Genomic DNA, 16,063 nt, shown 5'->3' with positions numbered 1-16,063 from the left:
AAATTATAAATAAAAGAGGTATAGCTCAGTGTGAAGGCCCTGAGTTCAATGCCTAGCACCACAAAAAGTAAATGAAATAAAGTAAAATAAAATATACAGTCATAAATATGTATAGTAAAATGGAAAGCTGCTCATTAGACAAAATGTAGTAAAAAAAGAAAAATGTGTACAAAGTCTGGTAACAACTCTGTAAAATTATATGACTAAGGATCAGAAGAAAAATAAAAATAAAGCAGCTTATAAAATAACAGGCACGTAGGACAAACAGTTCTAGAAATCTAATGTACAAGAGAACTAAGGGAAAGAGATTCGTGCTGAGGGAATCCCATGAATGGATGCTCAGCCTGAAAACACAACAGCACAGTGGGTAGCTGAGACGACAGAAAGCTGGTGTGCTTCCCTTCAGGAACCTTCTTACTACCTTCTGCATCCCACAGCATCATTCGCAGAGCCTAAATATGCAAAAATAAAGTGTACTTAATTTGTTTATTTATTTATTGTATTTGGTTGTTGCAGGGTCTCACTATGCAGCTCGGACTCGTTGTGATCCTCTTGCCCTCGGCCTCCCCAGCGCCGGAATTACAGGCGTGCGCCACCATGCCTGGACTCGGTGGCTGGCTCAGCCAGCCCCGGGGGCAGGGCTGGCGTGGCCTGTGCTGTCAGGGATTGAACCGAGGTCCCTCCGCTTGCCTAAACTTGCCTAAGCAAGCACTTTAGTCTACTGAGCTATCTCCTTGGTCACTATACTTTCAAAAATAAAAAACAACCAAAAGTATCTGTCAGGGTATGATTATACATGTTCGTGATTTCTGCATTGTTTTCAATAATGAAATTTTTTAAAATTCTATGAAAGCAGAAGAAAAGGTTGTACATGTAAGAGACATTGAGAAGGCTGGTAGGGATCAGCTGAAGTCTGGGAGATATTTAATTCAATAATTGTAAATAATGTATTTATCATAAAATGTAAGTGTAGGGGCTGGGGAGATGGCTCAGTGGAATAAGTGCTTCCCTGGCAAGTGCAAGGGTCTGAGTTCAATCCCCAGTTCTGCAAAAATAAATAAATAAATAAAATAAAATGTAAGTGTATATAAATTCCAAGTTGTTTGAGATTTTTGCCAATATGGTAATTATGATATTGGACTATGTCTTTGACTCTTGAGAGATTTTATTCAAATAATTATATATTTTCTAGACACTATGTTTACAGACCAGATGACCTAAAAAAAGTTATGGGGCAGGGAGGAGAACAAGAGGCATATAGGTGTAACTTCTGACAAAATTAGGATTAAAGTGTGTCACATGCACATATGCACGTGCGAACACACACATAGTAAATGAAAGTCATTTACATTCTCTAACCTCTACCCTACCTCCAGTCCTACCCGGAGGCCTTCTACCTTTTAGCAGGTTCCAAGGTGAACCTAGCTAAAAATACTACTTGTAGAGATAGTAAAGTTTGGATTTATAATTGTTTCAATTTTAGTCATGGCTCTACAGCTTAGTAAACTATGCCTCTGAAACAAGAAGTTAGCTGTCTGCCAGAAACTTGACTTCCTCATTTGGAAAAAAAGCATTAAAAAGTTTGTGCAGGTAGGTCATATAAGGATTAGTAAGATAAGATATGCAAAGCTGTTTCCCCAATGCCTGGTACCCAACAGCCATCAAATAAAGTTTGTTCTACGTTCTCCCCTTTAGTACACAGTTCTCTGGGTTCCAAGGGTCCCACAGGGTAGGTAGAAAGGACGGTGAATGCACCTTGGCTAACAAGGTTATTTCCAGATGAGCTCCCGTCCCCTCCCCACCCTTCCACTGAGTTGACCCCTAGGCATCCGCACAGCGCTGAGGGCAGGAGCGCGTCCGACTTGTCTGACCATCGGAGACCAGGCTGACCTTTCTGGAGGGGCTCTGTTTACACGTTCTATTCGAAATTTCAGTTCTACCTCCTCTGGCTTCTCCAGCTGCTAGTGTGGCTGCCACTAGTGGTTTATGCTGCATTAATTATAATTAATAAAATGTAAAATGCAAATTGCACAATTTCATAACCATATTTGGTCCCATCAGTGAGAACGTGCGGCGATTAGTGGCTACCAAATAAGATGGTCCAGATTTGGAGCATGTGTATCATCAGACAGCCCTGTTCAGCGGCTCTCTTTAAAAGTTCTGGGCTGTAATGGGAAAATAAATACTATGGGGTCCGTGTCTATCATTTATGCTCATTAACTTTTTTTTGCAGAACTGGAGATTAAACTCAGGCCCCTGCGCTTGCCAGGGAAACATTAACTTTTATTATCTGAGTCAAATTTTTTTTTTCACTTTTACCAACTCTAGGACTAGGAAAGAAAAGTTTGTAAAGTGGTAGTGGGTACAGTGGGGTGGAAGAAACACAATTCTTGATTAGAAGCCACAATATATGCAAACAAGGCAGGCACCAGCCCGAGAGACAGCAATAACATTCTTTCTACATACAAGAGCCCACTTGTAAAGATAGGACATCTCAGTGCAGTAACTTTAGGAATATTTTCCCTAGCAAAAGCGATTCTTACTTAACTGGATCCTGGCAGCCTATGCAGAAGGCAGATTTTAGGGGCGTGCAGTGCACCCAAGGCCTGCTAAGCAGCCGGCAGGATTACACCTCCACAGAGTGCAGCAGACCAGATGAACCTGTAACAAGCGATTTAAGTTTATGGTGAAGGGTGTGACCCTGCCACACTGCCCAGAAACTACTCGAAGAGTTTTCAGACTGGTTCTCAATAATCTATGCAGTCAGCAGAGGACTCAGAGGAGTCCGTTACAATCCCTGTGCAATTGCAAACCTTACTGTAAACCAACCAACTAGCAATGCTTAACCCAGTCATTTGGCTTTTGCTATGTTTTAGAGAGGAAGAGCGATGCATTAGGCCACTTTAAAAGTAATCATTGATTTCCTTTTTTCCTGAAAAGGTACATGTGCCTCCTGGAATAAAAAGCCGGTCACCTATCTTCAGAAGATCAGGGCAACTATGCGTTCAGGGCCTCCTAGCTCTGCAAGGATCTTCCAGACCGCCCTCTCGTTTCCTTAGTCACGGTTCCATCATTCATCAACCAGACATTTCTTTTTTCTTTTTTTACTCCATAATTTTATTGATAAACATATAACAACGAGACAGTTTCAAATCAAATTGGTAGGACAGTTTCAAAAATTAACACACTGCATACATTCCTCCCAATGGTTAATTGCTGTACAAGATGTGAACATGATATCCTATCTACAAACACCATTAGAATAAATCACTCTATTCATTAAGAGAATGTAACCATATATCTATCCTAACCACTTTGAATACACAGATACAAAATGGACATTCATCTGTATCCCCTTTTTTTGTTAAGCTCCGTTATTTGAATATTATAGGTGTGTTAACTCAGAAAATATTCTAAAAGAGTCCAGTAGCCAATATAGTACTGGGTCTTCCGCTTCACTAGCAATGTCAGAAATTGCTGACCTGAGTCCCCTACAGCTCAACATAACAGCATGGCTTTACTTCTTATACTTCGTTTTTATGCTTTTCTGCTGGATGGTTAAGACCAAGGTGAAGCAAGACCTATGCAACCTGCTCCTTAGCTGAGTTCTTTAAGTGGCTGCTTCAACAAAGCCGTCAGGCTCAGGTTGCTGTGGTTCGATCCCCACAACTTAAGCCAGCCAAAGCTGCCCTGAAGGCATTCGGAGCAAACAAAACAAAACAAAACAAACAAACAAACAACCCCCCCCCCCAGACATTTCAATACTCTTCAGTTTTCTTTTATCCCTGCACTTACTGTCTTCCCCCTCAGCAGAAGGTCTTCTAACTTCACAGGAGCTAGTGAGGCATTCGTTCACAATATGTTTGTAGCCTGCCCGCATACATTGTACTGGAAGGCCGGCCATCCTGCTGGGGTCTTGCTTGTGGCAACGATGAGGTGTGCCCTCTCCCCTGCCCTCTGGCCTTTCCAGAGATCTCTAGCAGTCTAACTTTTGAAAAAATGTTTACAGTTAGGGAAGGGTCTATGGAGCGTTCAGGGTCTCACTGCTAGATTGGACTTGCGCTGATTCTCCTGTTTACGACCTCCCAGGAGCTGGGATTACAGGTGCGCACCACCACACCCAGTTTTAATCATCCTCTTAGTGGATTCTGGTGGTGGGGCTGGCACAACAGGCCTGGGGATTGAACCCCAGGCCCCTGAGCCTGCTTGCAGGTGCTTTAATCTGGTGAGCTATTTGGCCGGCCTTTTGCAGTCAAGTATCTTAAAGTGTCATCTAAAGCTACACTCTGCACTTCTCAAATCTGGCTTCTACTCTGCTCACCTGTCGGGCGCGGGCGCCCTGCTCCTCAGCCTTGCCCCTCCTGCTGGAGCTTCTGCTACGAGTCTTGTTTCCTGTATAGCCCTGGTCCCTGCTGGCAAGATTTGATTGGTTCGCAGAGCCCTGCGAGGCAACTGGCTGTTGGCCTATTGCCTGTGTCGGACGATATACTTGGCTCCCTCTGATAGGTCCGGGGGGGGGGGATATAAGAAGGGGGGTTAGGAGAGGAGGAGGAGGAAGGCCAGAGAGGAGAGGAAGGCCAGAGAATAAAGAAGTCTAAAGACGAAGAAGGAGTCCCCGTCTTGTCTTTTCTCAGCGCCGGTCACTCACCCACTCTGATCACACCACTGAAATTCCCGCAGCTCCTTCGCTAATTGTTGTTAAATCAGTAGGCACTTTTGAGTTGGTATCTCAACCTATGTGGACCACTTGGGCTTCTGAAACTTTCAGCAATTTTGCAACACAATTTTCCCTTGGCTTCCATGATAACATGCTGGACTATGGTCTTGCTCCTGCTTCTTGCTAATCTCTGTCAGTCTGTCTGTCCATCCACCCATCCATCTGTCTGTGTCTGTCTGTCTTTTTCTGTCACATAAAGTAAAATACACATAACAAATATTGAGCATACTAACCATTTTTATATATTTATTCATAGGCATTAAGTACATTTACATTATGCAAACATCACCACCATGTATCTCCTGAGCTTCTTCATTTTCTTGAACAGAAATCCCATACCCAGTGAGCATTAACTCTATCCTCTTTCCCTAGCCCCTTGCGCTATAAACTTGACCACTCTGAGTACCTCATTTAAGTGGAATAATACACTACAGGGTTTTGGAGGGGAGTACTAGTGTATCCACTTTGTACGCTATCTCTGTGTTCATTCACAGCGCAGTGTAAGACAGGATTCCCTTCCTTTCTAAGGCTGAATAATGCTCTGTTCTATGTGCACATCCCATTTAGCTCATCTGCTCATCACTTGGATGGCTTCCACCTTTTGGCCATTGAGAACAACACTGCCATGAACAGGAGTGTACTGTCTCTTAATTTACCTTTTAAATATTGATGATCTTCAAAGTTCTATTCCAGATTCCCTTGTCTCATTCTGTATTCTTCTTGGGCAATGTTACCCATATGTGTAACTTTCTACTTCCATGCTAGTGATTCCCAAAGCTGTATTTCACTTCTCTTTTGGGGTTCAGATGCCAGTCCTTGTTTTATCTTCTTGGACAACACTTGCACCTTCAATTCCACATGTGCAGTACTGACTTTCTGATTCTTTTTCTTGCATTTACAATATTTCCTGTCTCCATAACACCAGTATAACTTCCTCTTATTCATGGCAGACACTAGCCCCAGCCTCTACCCACCACAGCCCGGCCCCTGGGGCAGCTTTTGGGGACCCACTGAATGCACGGTCTCCAGAGGACTGCTTCTCGCTGTGGTCTCCCCGACTGTGTGTTCCCGAGAAAGATTCCTCTCCCTCTTTCCTCTTGCTAAGAGCAACAGCTCGCACGGTGTTCCCCACTTTCCTCCCTTTTCTCCTCAGCAATGGAATAGTGCTTCCCACAGCAGGCACCTGCTATGGAGTTCTTCAGGTCGTGAGCCACTGTTCTCTTCTGTACTCAGTCCCGCCCATTTCAGCACCTAAATGGCACTCAAGCAAACCTACTTCCCTCTGTCCCAGCTGTTGGTGCCACAGTCAGGCATTCCCTGGTTCTCACCTGGTCTACTTTCTTGTTCCTCCTGGCCTGTTCTCCACACAGCTGCAGAGTGACCGCTCCAAGATACAAAGCTGGTGCTTTAAATTTGTCTGTTTGAGCCCTTTGACATCCCTGTCAGGATTGAGCCCAAGTCACAAAGCCCTTCCCCATCTGCCCCTCTAGCCTGGCCCTTCCGTCCTCCTGGGTGCTGCAGCGCACTGCTCAACTTCTTTCATGCCAGATGCGCCTCTCACTTTCCCTCCGGGCCTTGGGCCCTATCGCTCTTCCCATCAGTTTCCCTTTCTCTGCAGTCCTCTTACCCCAGCACCTAGGTAGCTCCGCCTTTCCTCGGGTCTTAGATTGGATGTCACTGAACTTGGAAGCCCTATGCCAAGGTCTGACTTTTTTGTCCCAGTGCTGGCTCAGGGGTCCCAGCTGAGCGGTCCTGATGTCCTATACATTCCCACCCTGACCCCACAGCCTGGAACAGGACTGCCTGCTTCCTTAGCTTGTCCCACACTGGACTGTGGCCACCTAAGGCCTGGGAGCCTGACTAACCCAAAGGTGCCCTCAGCAACCCACACGGTGATGGAGCCATGTGGGCAACTTCATTGATACTTAGCACCTAATTCTTTCAAAATATGGAAACATTTCAAGCATCCAGAAATGTAGGGAAAATGTCTGGACCATTTTAAACATCTAGAAATGCACGCGGTGTATCAAACATCCTTTCACTCACCATCTATATTCGGCAATCGTTCATGATGAGCCATACTTCCTTCACCTAGCCATTGGTAATAAATTTATTTGATAAATCACTTTAAGGTAAATCACAGATAAACCAGTTCTTCAGTCTCACCAAAACATCCACAGTACACACAAGATAAGCTGTAGAAAAGAAGAGAAAGAGGAGCCATGGACAAAATCCTCTCGATCTCTCTGCAGGCAGTGTTCAGTGAAATTCAGTAATGAAAACACCAAGCTCTGTGCTAGTTACATAAAGGACTTCATTCTACCATTTACTTGACATGAGCCTGGCCAAGTAACAATACTAATAAAAGCACCTCTGTGATCGAGTAGCTCTTGAAGGGAAGGAGAAAGAACATAAATATTTTCTGGATGGCTACTGTATACCCAACACTCATGTTATCACTAGTGAATCTTCCAAAAAGCCTCAGATCTTTTTTTTTTTTTTTTGCGGAACTGGGGATTGAACTCAGGCCCTTGCCAGGGAAGCACTTATTCTACTGAGCCACCTCCCTGACCCCTAGCCTCAGATCTTATGTTTCTACTTTTTCTTAGATACAAGGTCTCACTACATAGTTCAGGCTGTCCTTGAACTCACTATGTAACCCAGGTAGACTGTGATGTTATAGCAATCTTCCTGCTTCAGCCTTCTAAGAGCTAGGGTTACAGGGGTGTTCCACCACGCATGGCTACGCCTGTTTTGCAGAGGCAAGTGGGGCTCACACTCTTTGCCCAGGTCCTGAAGGAGGTAGGGAGCTGAAGAATGTGTTCTAAGGTTTCCTCTCTTCTACTACTCCTCTGTTCATTATTAAACTAAACATTTAGTTAAAATTTTAAGCTAAAAATGTTTGCTGCAGTATGTTATTGCTTAGATTTGCCCTTCTTTGTTCTTATTACTTGCATGGTACAGATGAGGCAGAGAAAAATTACAGCAGTGAACACAGAACAACGAGAACCAGAACCTGAGGGCTCTGGTTCTGCAATTTCTGTCACCCACCGTCTGGGCCTAGCCAAGTCACCCAGCTCCCCCCCCCCATGAGAACGCTCATCCATAAAATGAGCAAGCTGGGTAAAATTATCCAGCTGTTTGTAATTTCTTCCAGATGCTGAGAAAACAAAACACAAATGAAACTACAAATCTTAGAAATCTGCTTCGGTCATTGGCTGGTGTGAGGCAGGCTGATCCCAGGCTGAGGCGCTGGCCCCTTGGCGAGGATCTCACCTCTGAGAACTCACTGCTAACGTTGGCCAACTTCACTAGGGATGTGGTCGGCCAGCCCACTAGCACCGCCTTCAAATTGCCAGAAGCAGATCTCTCTGAGACGGCAACTGACGAGGAAGACTGTGCCGAACGAGGAGCCACCAAAAATCTGTGTTCCAAAGGGAATATGTCACCCAAGCCCCATGAGTCCTCTGACAGCATGCTATCCTACTTGTGACACTCACAGTTGTTTTTAAAGACCCTGCTCCACTAGACAGTGTGTGCTGAGAGCTCTGTCTTGGTCACCTTGACATTCCCAGCTGGAGGCACAGAACTTGGCCAATCGCTGACCATTAGTGAGCGCTTCTGCAGTGAATGGTAAACGTCACACTGCCAAGCATCCAAAACCAATTTACCTTCTTGGTTTAGCTCAGAGGCTGTCTTTAGCGGCCCCTTTCCAAACTGCCACGATATTTTAACTATTTTTCCTATGGTGCAACTCATTTCCTATATCCTCTTATGAGTCCTTTATGTATATAGCTTACCATTCCCATAGTCTAGTTGAGACTGAAGTCATTTGCTAACCCCTGAAACCTTACAATAGGACCACAGTAGGTACATGATTAATGTGAAATGGATGTATTATTCATGCCTATATATATATTCCAAAACAACCTGTACAATGCATTACTGATAGATACTCAGTAAATTAAATATTCTTTCTGATTAAGCTGTAGTGAAACTATTACTCTCAAGTCACATGCCTATAGAAAAATATCCCTTTTGGGAAAATTAGGTTAAAAAATCATAAAAATCATATTTGAATAAATATCACACTTCTTGGATTTTACACTTAGGAAACAGGCAAACTGATACAAATCAAATAAAGGAGTATGAAAAGTCTATATAAAAATTTGCTGGAAAATAGTGAGAACTAAAGCATGTGTCTGATATAATAACTGACGTAACGTTATTCTACGACTCTAGTGATAGCTCAGATAATACAAAGTTCATACACATTGTGACAGCCACTGCGGATAAACAGGAACCCAATGGGAAAGGCAAGCATGCCGAAAAAGAGAGATTTGGGATGTGCCCGTGCAGCCAGCTCAGTTAGATAAAAACAGTATCGGTAGTCAGATAGAAAGAGGCCCTCAAAGAGCCAGTACAGAAGAGGCGATACCCTGCGACTGTGGGAGAGACAGACACCTCCAGCTGTGGGCCAAACCTCAACACAAAAGATGAAACGAATGCGTCCACATACTTGCTAGGGATAAACATCAGGGATTGATATTCTAAATAGGCCTCTATCACCTTGAGGAAGCCTGGAAGAGTCACCCACCCAGCCCCCGACAGGAAAGGAGCCTGCTCTGTGTTCACACCTGCTTTGCTACAGGACTTGCTTCCCCATTTGATTCCAATTTAATCAACTTTACTTGAACAATTATACTTGTAATCTTACTGGGTGACCATAGCTTTGTCCCACCTCATACCCAGCTTGAACCCGCCTCACCTGGTGGATTTGATTAAAAAAAAAAAAAAATCCCTGAAAAATACAGGTTCCTTGGCAACCCACTTGAGTTCCTTTCTGTCTCTCAGAGAGAAGCTTTCTTTCTCCCAATAAACATATTCTACTCTTAACCTCCACTGTTCCTAAAATTCATTCTTTGATTTTAGAGAACACACACTTGTACCAGGTATCTAGCAGGTTGGGAGCTTCCTGCCCCTGTCTCAGTGCTGTTACGTATGGTCCCCCTAAGTTTCCTGTAATATTATTTTAGATAAAAAATTTGCTATAGTCAATATAACATGTTCCTTAATATGGCTATATTTTTAGTGGGCCATTGTGTAGTGAGGACCGGAGCATACAGCTAAGCTACCTGCCAACTAGGCAACGCTTCAGTGTTTACCTCAGTACACAAGTGTTATGAAGTACAAAGTGCAGGCGTATTAGCCTGGTGCAGCAAGAGATCCAAATGAGAAGCAAGCAGCTCCTCCCAACAAAGGAATCTCAGCAAGCGCGTAACTGGCCAGAGCGTATCCACCCAGGAAAACTATCACTACGGTGTAAGCAGTCCCACTCCAAACCTCCAAAATCTGAAAGGCTCCAAACTCTGACCGCTTACAGGACACTATGTGTGGAAAATTCCACACCTAACATAGAATGAGTAACAATCAAATTACAGGTACACTAAAAAAACGATACATCAAGTTTCATTTGGGGTAGGTCTATAAGGTGAATAAGAAACCTAGTTTTTTATTTAGACTCAGGAGCTATCCCCAAGACACCTTACTACCTATGCAAATACTCAAAAATTTCACAAAATCCCAAACACATTTGGTCCCAAGCATTTCACATAAGGAGTACTTCACCTGGACTAGTTTCTGAGGGGGTTAGACAGCAAGCTGCAGCTCAGAAAGGACACGCAGAGAAAAGAGAAGTCCTGATGACAACTCTCTTCATGGCTCTCTACCCTTGTGTACCCTCTTATCATCAATTATTTGACAGGGGTCTGCAGACAGGCCCGTGACCCAATAGCTTTTTCTGGAAATAACGTTTAACACAGCCATGTATATAACCCATTCATCTTATATCACCCATTTTATTGAACCCACTCACTTCTATGTTATCTGTGGCTGCTTTCACAGGACAACAAGTTGAATGGTTGTCACAGAAGCTGTTTGGCTGCAAGGTGGTGCGTATTTACTATCTGGCTCTAGAGAAAAAGAAGCATTTGTCCTGTAGTCCCAGCTACAAGGAGCTTTATAACAAGGCTTCCCATTTAGAGTGTAATGAGCTATCTTTTCCCATTACTTTTGCTTCAGATGTGCTAACCACTTTCATTACAGCTACAGAGGAAGCGTTTAGTCATCTATTTACATAACCCTTAATTATTACAAATTGATACAAATAAGAGTTTAGTACCTACAAATTTCTCTTGGTTGAATGGTAACAATAAGCGATTTCTTTAGAAGGTCTTTTGTTTCAGATCTCTCCCAAGTAAGATAGTTACCAATCACCATCACTCATAGCCTTTCTCACAACTGGACACCAAAACAAGGATATCATGGATCATATGCTACCAAGCCATGCATGGATCTGAGCGTTTAACACGCGCCAACACTATACAAGGTTTCTAATTGCAACTTCCAGAATCGAAAATGAAAGAAAACACCTATACCCCATGCATCTTCTTTCAAGTAAAAAAAAATTAGCAATGTTGAAGAAATAAAACAAAAGCTGCTTTATTTGATGAAATTAAGACATATTTCATGAGACTGTTCTCTGTGAAAAATAATAGCTGAGGGCTTTGAAATCTCTCCGAATGGCTTTCCGAATACTGCCACCTGGTGGTCTTTTTGTTAATTGTTTCTTTGTCCTGCGGCGCTCCCACTGGTGAGCCTGGGAGGCATCGGTATGCAGACTCAGGGTACCTGTGGGAAGGTCATAGTGTCTGGAAGACAAACCCCAAACTGAAAAAAATGGGGCTTTCTAGGTCTTTAAGCACTATCACCAAATATTCTCATTCTCTTAGTCAACAGAATTATTCGTTCATAAATAACTAGAGATGTTATGAGGTCATTTTGAACACATCTTGAAAATTTCCCTCTCCACTTATCACTAGTAAGATCTCGAAAACGAAACTCTAATTGGCCTGACCATTTTTAGAGGAATTGTTAATAGCAGTTAATTAGCCGTTAGTGCACTTGGGAAGCAGCTGATAGTTTGAAAAAATAACATTTTAATGGACCATGTTTACTCAAATATTGGTTTTAATGGTATAATGGAACTTTGAAAATAAATTTCTTTCCAAGGCAATAGTACTACCTGTTTTAATTTAATCTACAAACAGGAGTAGCGCAAGACAATTTATATTACAATCTTACCTTGAGCATCCAGGCACACTCCCTGGTTGTCGAAGTGAACGTTTCCTCTGGGAAATGGGGCCCTGGGAAGATAAAAGTGAAAGTTAAAAAAATAGATGAGGCATTTAATAGGATGAAAACATAAAAGTAGAGTTACATAATTCATGTGTATTATTTGATCTGGCCGATGATAGAAAAAGAAATTTTAGGTAAGAAACCCTGCATTTTAATTTCTCAAACCTTACATTCTGCTGTGATGAAAACCCCAGGCAGCCTCTTCTTGGATACTCAATGCCAATGTCAATTAAACTTCCCAAATTTGCAGCTTTTGAATCTAGTACTAAAACAGTCCATAAGGACTTCCAGGAAAATGGCAAAATATGAGATTTGGAACCCAGATACTGAAATATAGCACACTGTGGAAGAGAAGGAGGAGGGAAGTATGGCCCCGGAAACCAGCAAAGCTCTGAAGAGAGCTAGAGCCCGTGGAGCCCGCAGAGAGAGGGAGCACAGGGCAGCGGAGGGAGGAGCAAGCAGTACTTCTTTATGCCTGAGCACCAGCTGGTGGTGTGGGGGGGACGGCTCCAATCTGCAGGGGCACAGTGACTACTCATAGTCTCCGAGGCCTCCGCAGAGAGATGCACCAGTGGACCAGAGCAGTGGACACAGCAGAGTGCAGGCTGTTGAGTTGTTTGGGTTCAGATGCCCACCAGGAGAGGGCGACTGACCAGGAGCCATTTTGGAAAGGGGCCAGTAGAAGTCAGAACTCAGAGCAGCTGCGGGTTGGCTCCATCCAGTGGCTCCAAATGCCAGGGTGGCACACAACCAAGTTCAGGCTGGCAGGGAGATGAGCTCGAGCCTACCGGAGCATCACAGTGTTGCCTGCTGAAAAAACTTGGGTCTTGGCCTCACAGCAAGAAACCAGAAGCAGCGTGAACTTAGTGGAACTAAAAGCCCAGGTTTGCCAGGATTCTCTGTCACCACCACCACTCTGCTGCTGGGGTCAATTGACACAGAGCTGGACTCTGTGTGGCCCCTCTGTAAACGGTGAAAGAATAGACACACCCCGAAGTAGATATATTTTTCCTGCTTTTCTTCCTCTCTTTACTTTTGAATTTTTTAGACTTTATTTTTTTCTTGTTTGTTGTTTTGCACAAGTGAGAACAGTTTCTGGTTTTTTGCTTTCTGTTGTTTCTTCCTTCTTTTCCTCCTGTCTGTTCCAACAGTTGCCAAAGCTTGTAGCATTTTCCTTTGTCCTCTAGTCCTGCTTCAAATTGCTTTTTCTTCTTCTGTTTCTCTACTTCCCCACCTAACCCCTTTAAAATTTTTCCCCCCCGTGGGTAAAATTATCAAATTGAGGAAATATTTCTGGTATATTACTTTCTGATTTATTTCAGATTTGGTTGTATAACTATAAATTCTGTTCATAGAGCCAAAGATAGCAAATTAATAGTTACCAGTCTGCCATTTTCTAGGGGGTGTTTGATGCTATTGTTATCAGTGATTGTGCTACTTTAGCTACAGTGATGTAGTTGTTTTCATCAGTAGTTCCTCCACGTATGCCAAGACTGAGACTGCCTGGGGGTCATAAATGTTGCTATAGGCCTGTGCCAAAGAACTAGGGGCGAGGCTACACAGCAGAAACTTCTCCACTCTCATACATTGCAGATGTAAGATCTTGCAAGAGACTCAAAACCCACAAGCCAGCTTCCTCTGGAAGACATCTCTGAGTAGTGCGCATTTTCCATGGTTCTCAATACTGGCCATAAAGATAACCTACCTTAAACAATTGACAAGCATCAATGCAGGAACTAAACTACAAAAGAATATAAGGCGAGGGAGATAGCTCAGTGGTCTAAATGCCTGCCTAGCAAGTGCAAGGATCTGGGTTCAATCCCTGGTACCACATACTGTGCTGGCCCACCCCCAGACATGCTGAGCCGGCCACTGAAACTAGGTATGGTGGTGCACGTCTGTAATCCCAGAGCTGGAGTGGCTGAGACAGGAGGATCACTATGAGCCTGAGCTGTGTAATGAGATCCTGTACCAAACAAATAAATAAATTAAAAAAATTTTATAAAAGAAATACAAAAGGAGAAGACATAGAAGAAGTAAAATGCAACCCCATCTTTCCAACTCATCCAAGGAAAACCCAGGGGCAATGAAGTGGAACAGTTTGGAAGCCACCCACCTGGACTCTCGAAGTGGCAACAGGAAAAGTAACAAATCAAGTGAATGAAGCTCTAGAAAACATCAAATTAGAAATAATTTCACATTTCAGAGATATGAACTATAACAAAAGATATTACTAGTAAACATAGAGAAGATACAGGTAAAATAAATTGTTTAGGAAAATGATGGAAATCATGAATGCCCAACATAGGAAAGAAACCACAAAATACATATCCAGGAGATTAAAACTTCTATTGAAAGTATATACAGCAAAATGAACCAATGTGGGAGCAGAATATCAGATTTAGAAGACAGAATTGTAGCTATTGATCATGAAAGAGAGATTTCTTAAAAATAGCAGGGGGAATCATGAAAAATCAATCCAACAGCTGTTAGATGATGCAAACAAACAAACAAGTACACTAAAGGATTAGTTGGAATCAATGAAAAAGCAAGAGATAGCCCAGATGGCATTGAAAAACCCATTCACAGAGGTAATGGCAGAAAACTTCCCAACCATGAGAAAAGAATTTGAATACAGGTCAGTAAGGTATATAAAATCCTAATTAGCCATGATCAAATAAATTCTATCCCAAGACGTATAATAGCCAGGATTCTGGAACTCAACACAAGAATGGAATATCAAAATCTGTTAGAGAAAAGAAAGAAATCACTTATAAAGGAAAGTCCATCAGAATTACAGTGAACTTCTTAACACAATCCTTAAGCCAAGAAGAGCTTGGAGTGAATTATTTTGGGCCCTAAAAGAAAACAATCTTCAACTCAGATTGATGCACCCCTATAAAACTATCTTTCAAAAGCAATGGAAGAATAAGTAGTTCCATGACAAAGAATGCCTGAAGAAATTTGTGACCATCAAATCTGTATCCAAAATGTACTGAAGGACATTCTAGAAAGAGAGCAAAGACTACAACCTCACGAACCCCAATAGAATGAATCTATCAGGTAAGCCAAGGAATTAAACAGAAGGGAAAAACGAGAATCAACAACAGGAAAGTAATATGGCAAGGGCAAGTCAATACATGTTAATTATAACTATCAATGTAAATATCTCAATTAAATTGAGTCAAAAGAAACAGATTGGAAGAATAGATGAAGAAACAAGATCCAATGATATGTTGCATACCAGAAACACATTTAAGTAAAAAAGAAAAATATAGACAACAAAATGCAAAGGATGCAAAACAATATTCCTTCTGAGAGGAATCCAGAAAAAAATCAGGGCTAGCTATTCTATTTGCAGACAAAGTAGATCTAAGGCAAGATCGATCAAGAGAGACAAAGTCACTACATCCTTTTTAAGGGAACAATACAAGAGGAAGAGATAATAATCATATATATATATATATATATATATATATATATATATACCAAATGCCAGTTTATCCAACTATATCAAACAAATATTAGCAGACATGAAAACTCAAATAAGCACTAACATAATTGTAATGGGGGACCTTAATATTCCACTGTCACAAATAGACAAACTGGGCCAAAAAAATTAATGAAATATCAGAACTAAATCAAATATTTGAACAATTAGACCTAGACCTAGACAGAGCACCTCTTCCACAACATTAGAATACACATTTTCTTAGCTGCAAATAGAATATTCTCCAAAACAGACCATATATCAGCTCATAGAACATGCTTAAGTAAATGCAAAGGAATTGAAATTATCTCATGCATATTATCAGACTATAGTGGAATGAAACTGGAAATTAATGGTAAAAGAAATCACAGAAAATGCACAAATACATGGAAATTATATAACACCTTCCTGAATAACCAATTGCTCATGGATGAAATTAAAGAAGAAATCAGACAGTTTCTACAAATAAAAGATAATGCTAATACAAAATGCTAGAATTTATGGGATGCAACGAAAGCAGTACTATGAGGGAAATTTATAAAGGTGAATTCCCACAGAAACATATTGTTCAGAAATACAGAACAATGTCAAATAAATTACCTAACATTGAACCTTAAGCTTCTAGAAAAAGAGCAAGTCAAGCCCATAGCTCATACAAG

At 42.0% G+C, this 16,063-nt stretch overlaps 1 protein-coding gene across 3 annotated transcripts in view; it reads right to left on the bottom strand.

Annotated features, from left to right (window-relative positions):
• Mapre2 (microtubule associated protein RP/EB family member 2) overlaps positions 1-16,063 on the bottom strand; it is a 177,017-nt gene that overhangs the window by 132,287 nt on the left and 28,667 nt on the right. For all 3 annotated transcript variants that reach the window (XM_023714271.1, XM_004623583.2, XM_023714263.1), the window contains exon 2: positions 11,861-11,922. Coding sequence is in view for 2 of the 3 variants with exons in the window: in XM_004623583.2 (XP_004623640.1) it covers positions 11,861-11,922 (62 nt within the window). In the remaining variant the exon portion in view is untranslated. The remainder of the gene's footprint in view (positions 1-11,860; positions 11,923-16,063) is intronic.

The sequence above is a fragment of the Octodon degus genome, unplaced genomic scaffold, assembly GCF_000260255.1.
Source record: "Octodon degus isolate 3935 unplaced genomic scaffold, OctDeg1.0 scaffold00003, whole genome shotgun sequence".
NCBI classification, from domain to species: domain Eukaryota; kingdom Metazoa; phylum Chordata; class Mammalia; order Rodentia; family Octodontidae; genus Octodon; species Octodon degus.
Note: the sequence above shows the minus strand (reverse complement) of the source record. Positions and strands in the feature narration are given on the sequence as shown.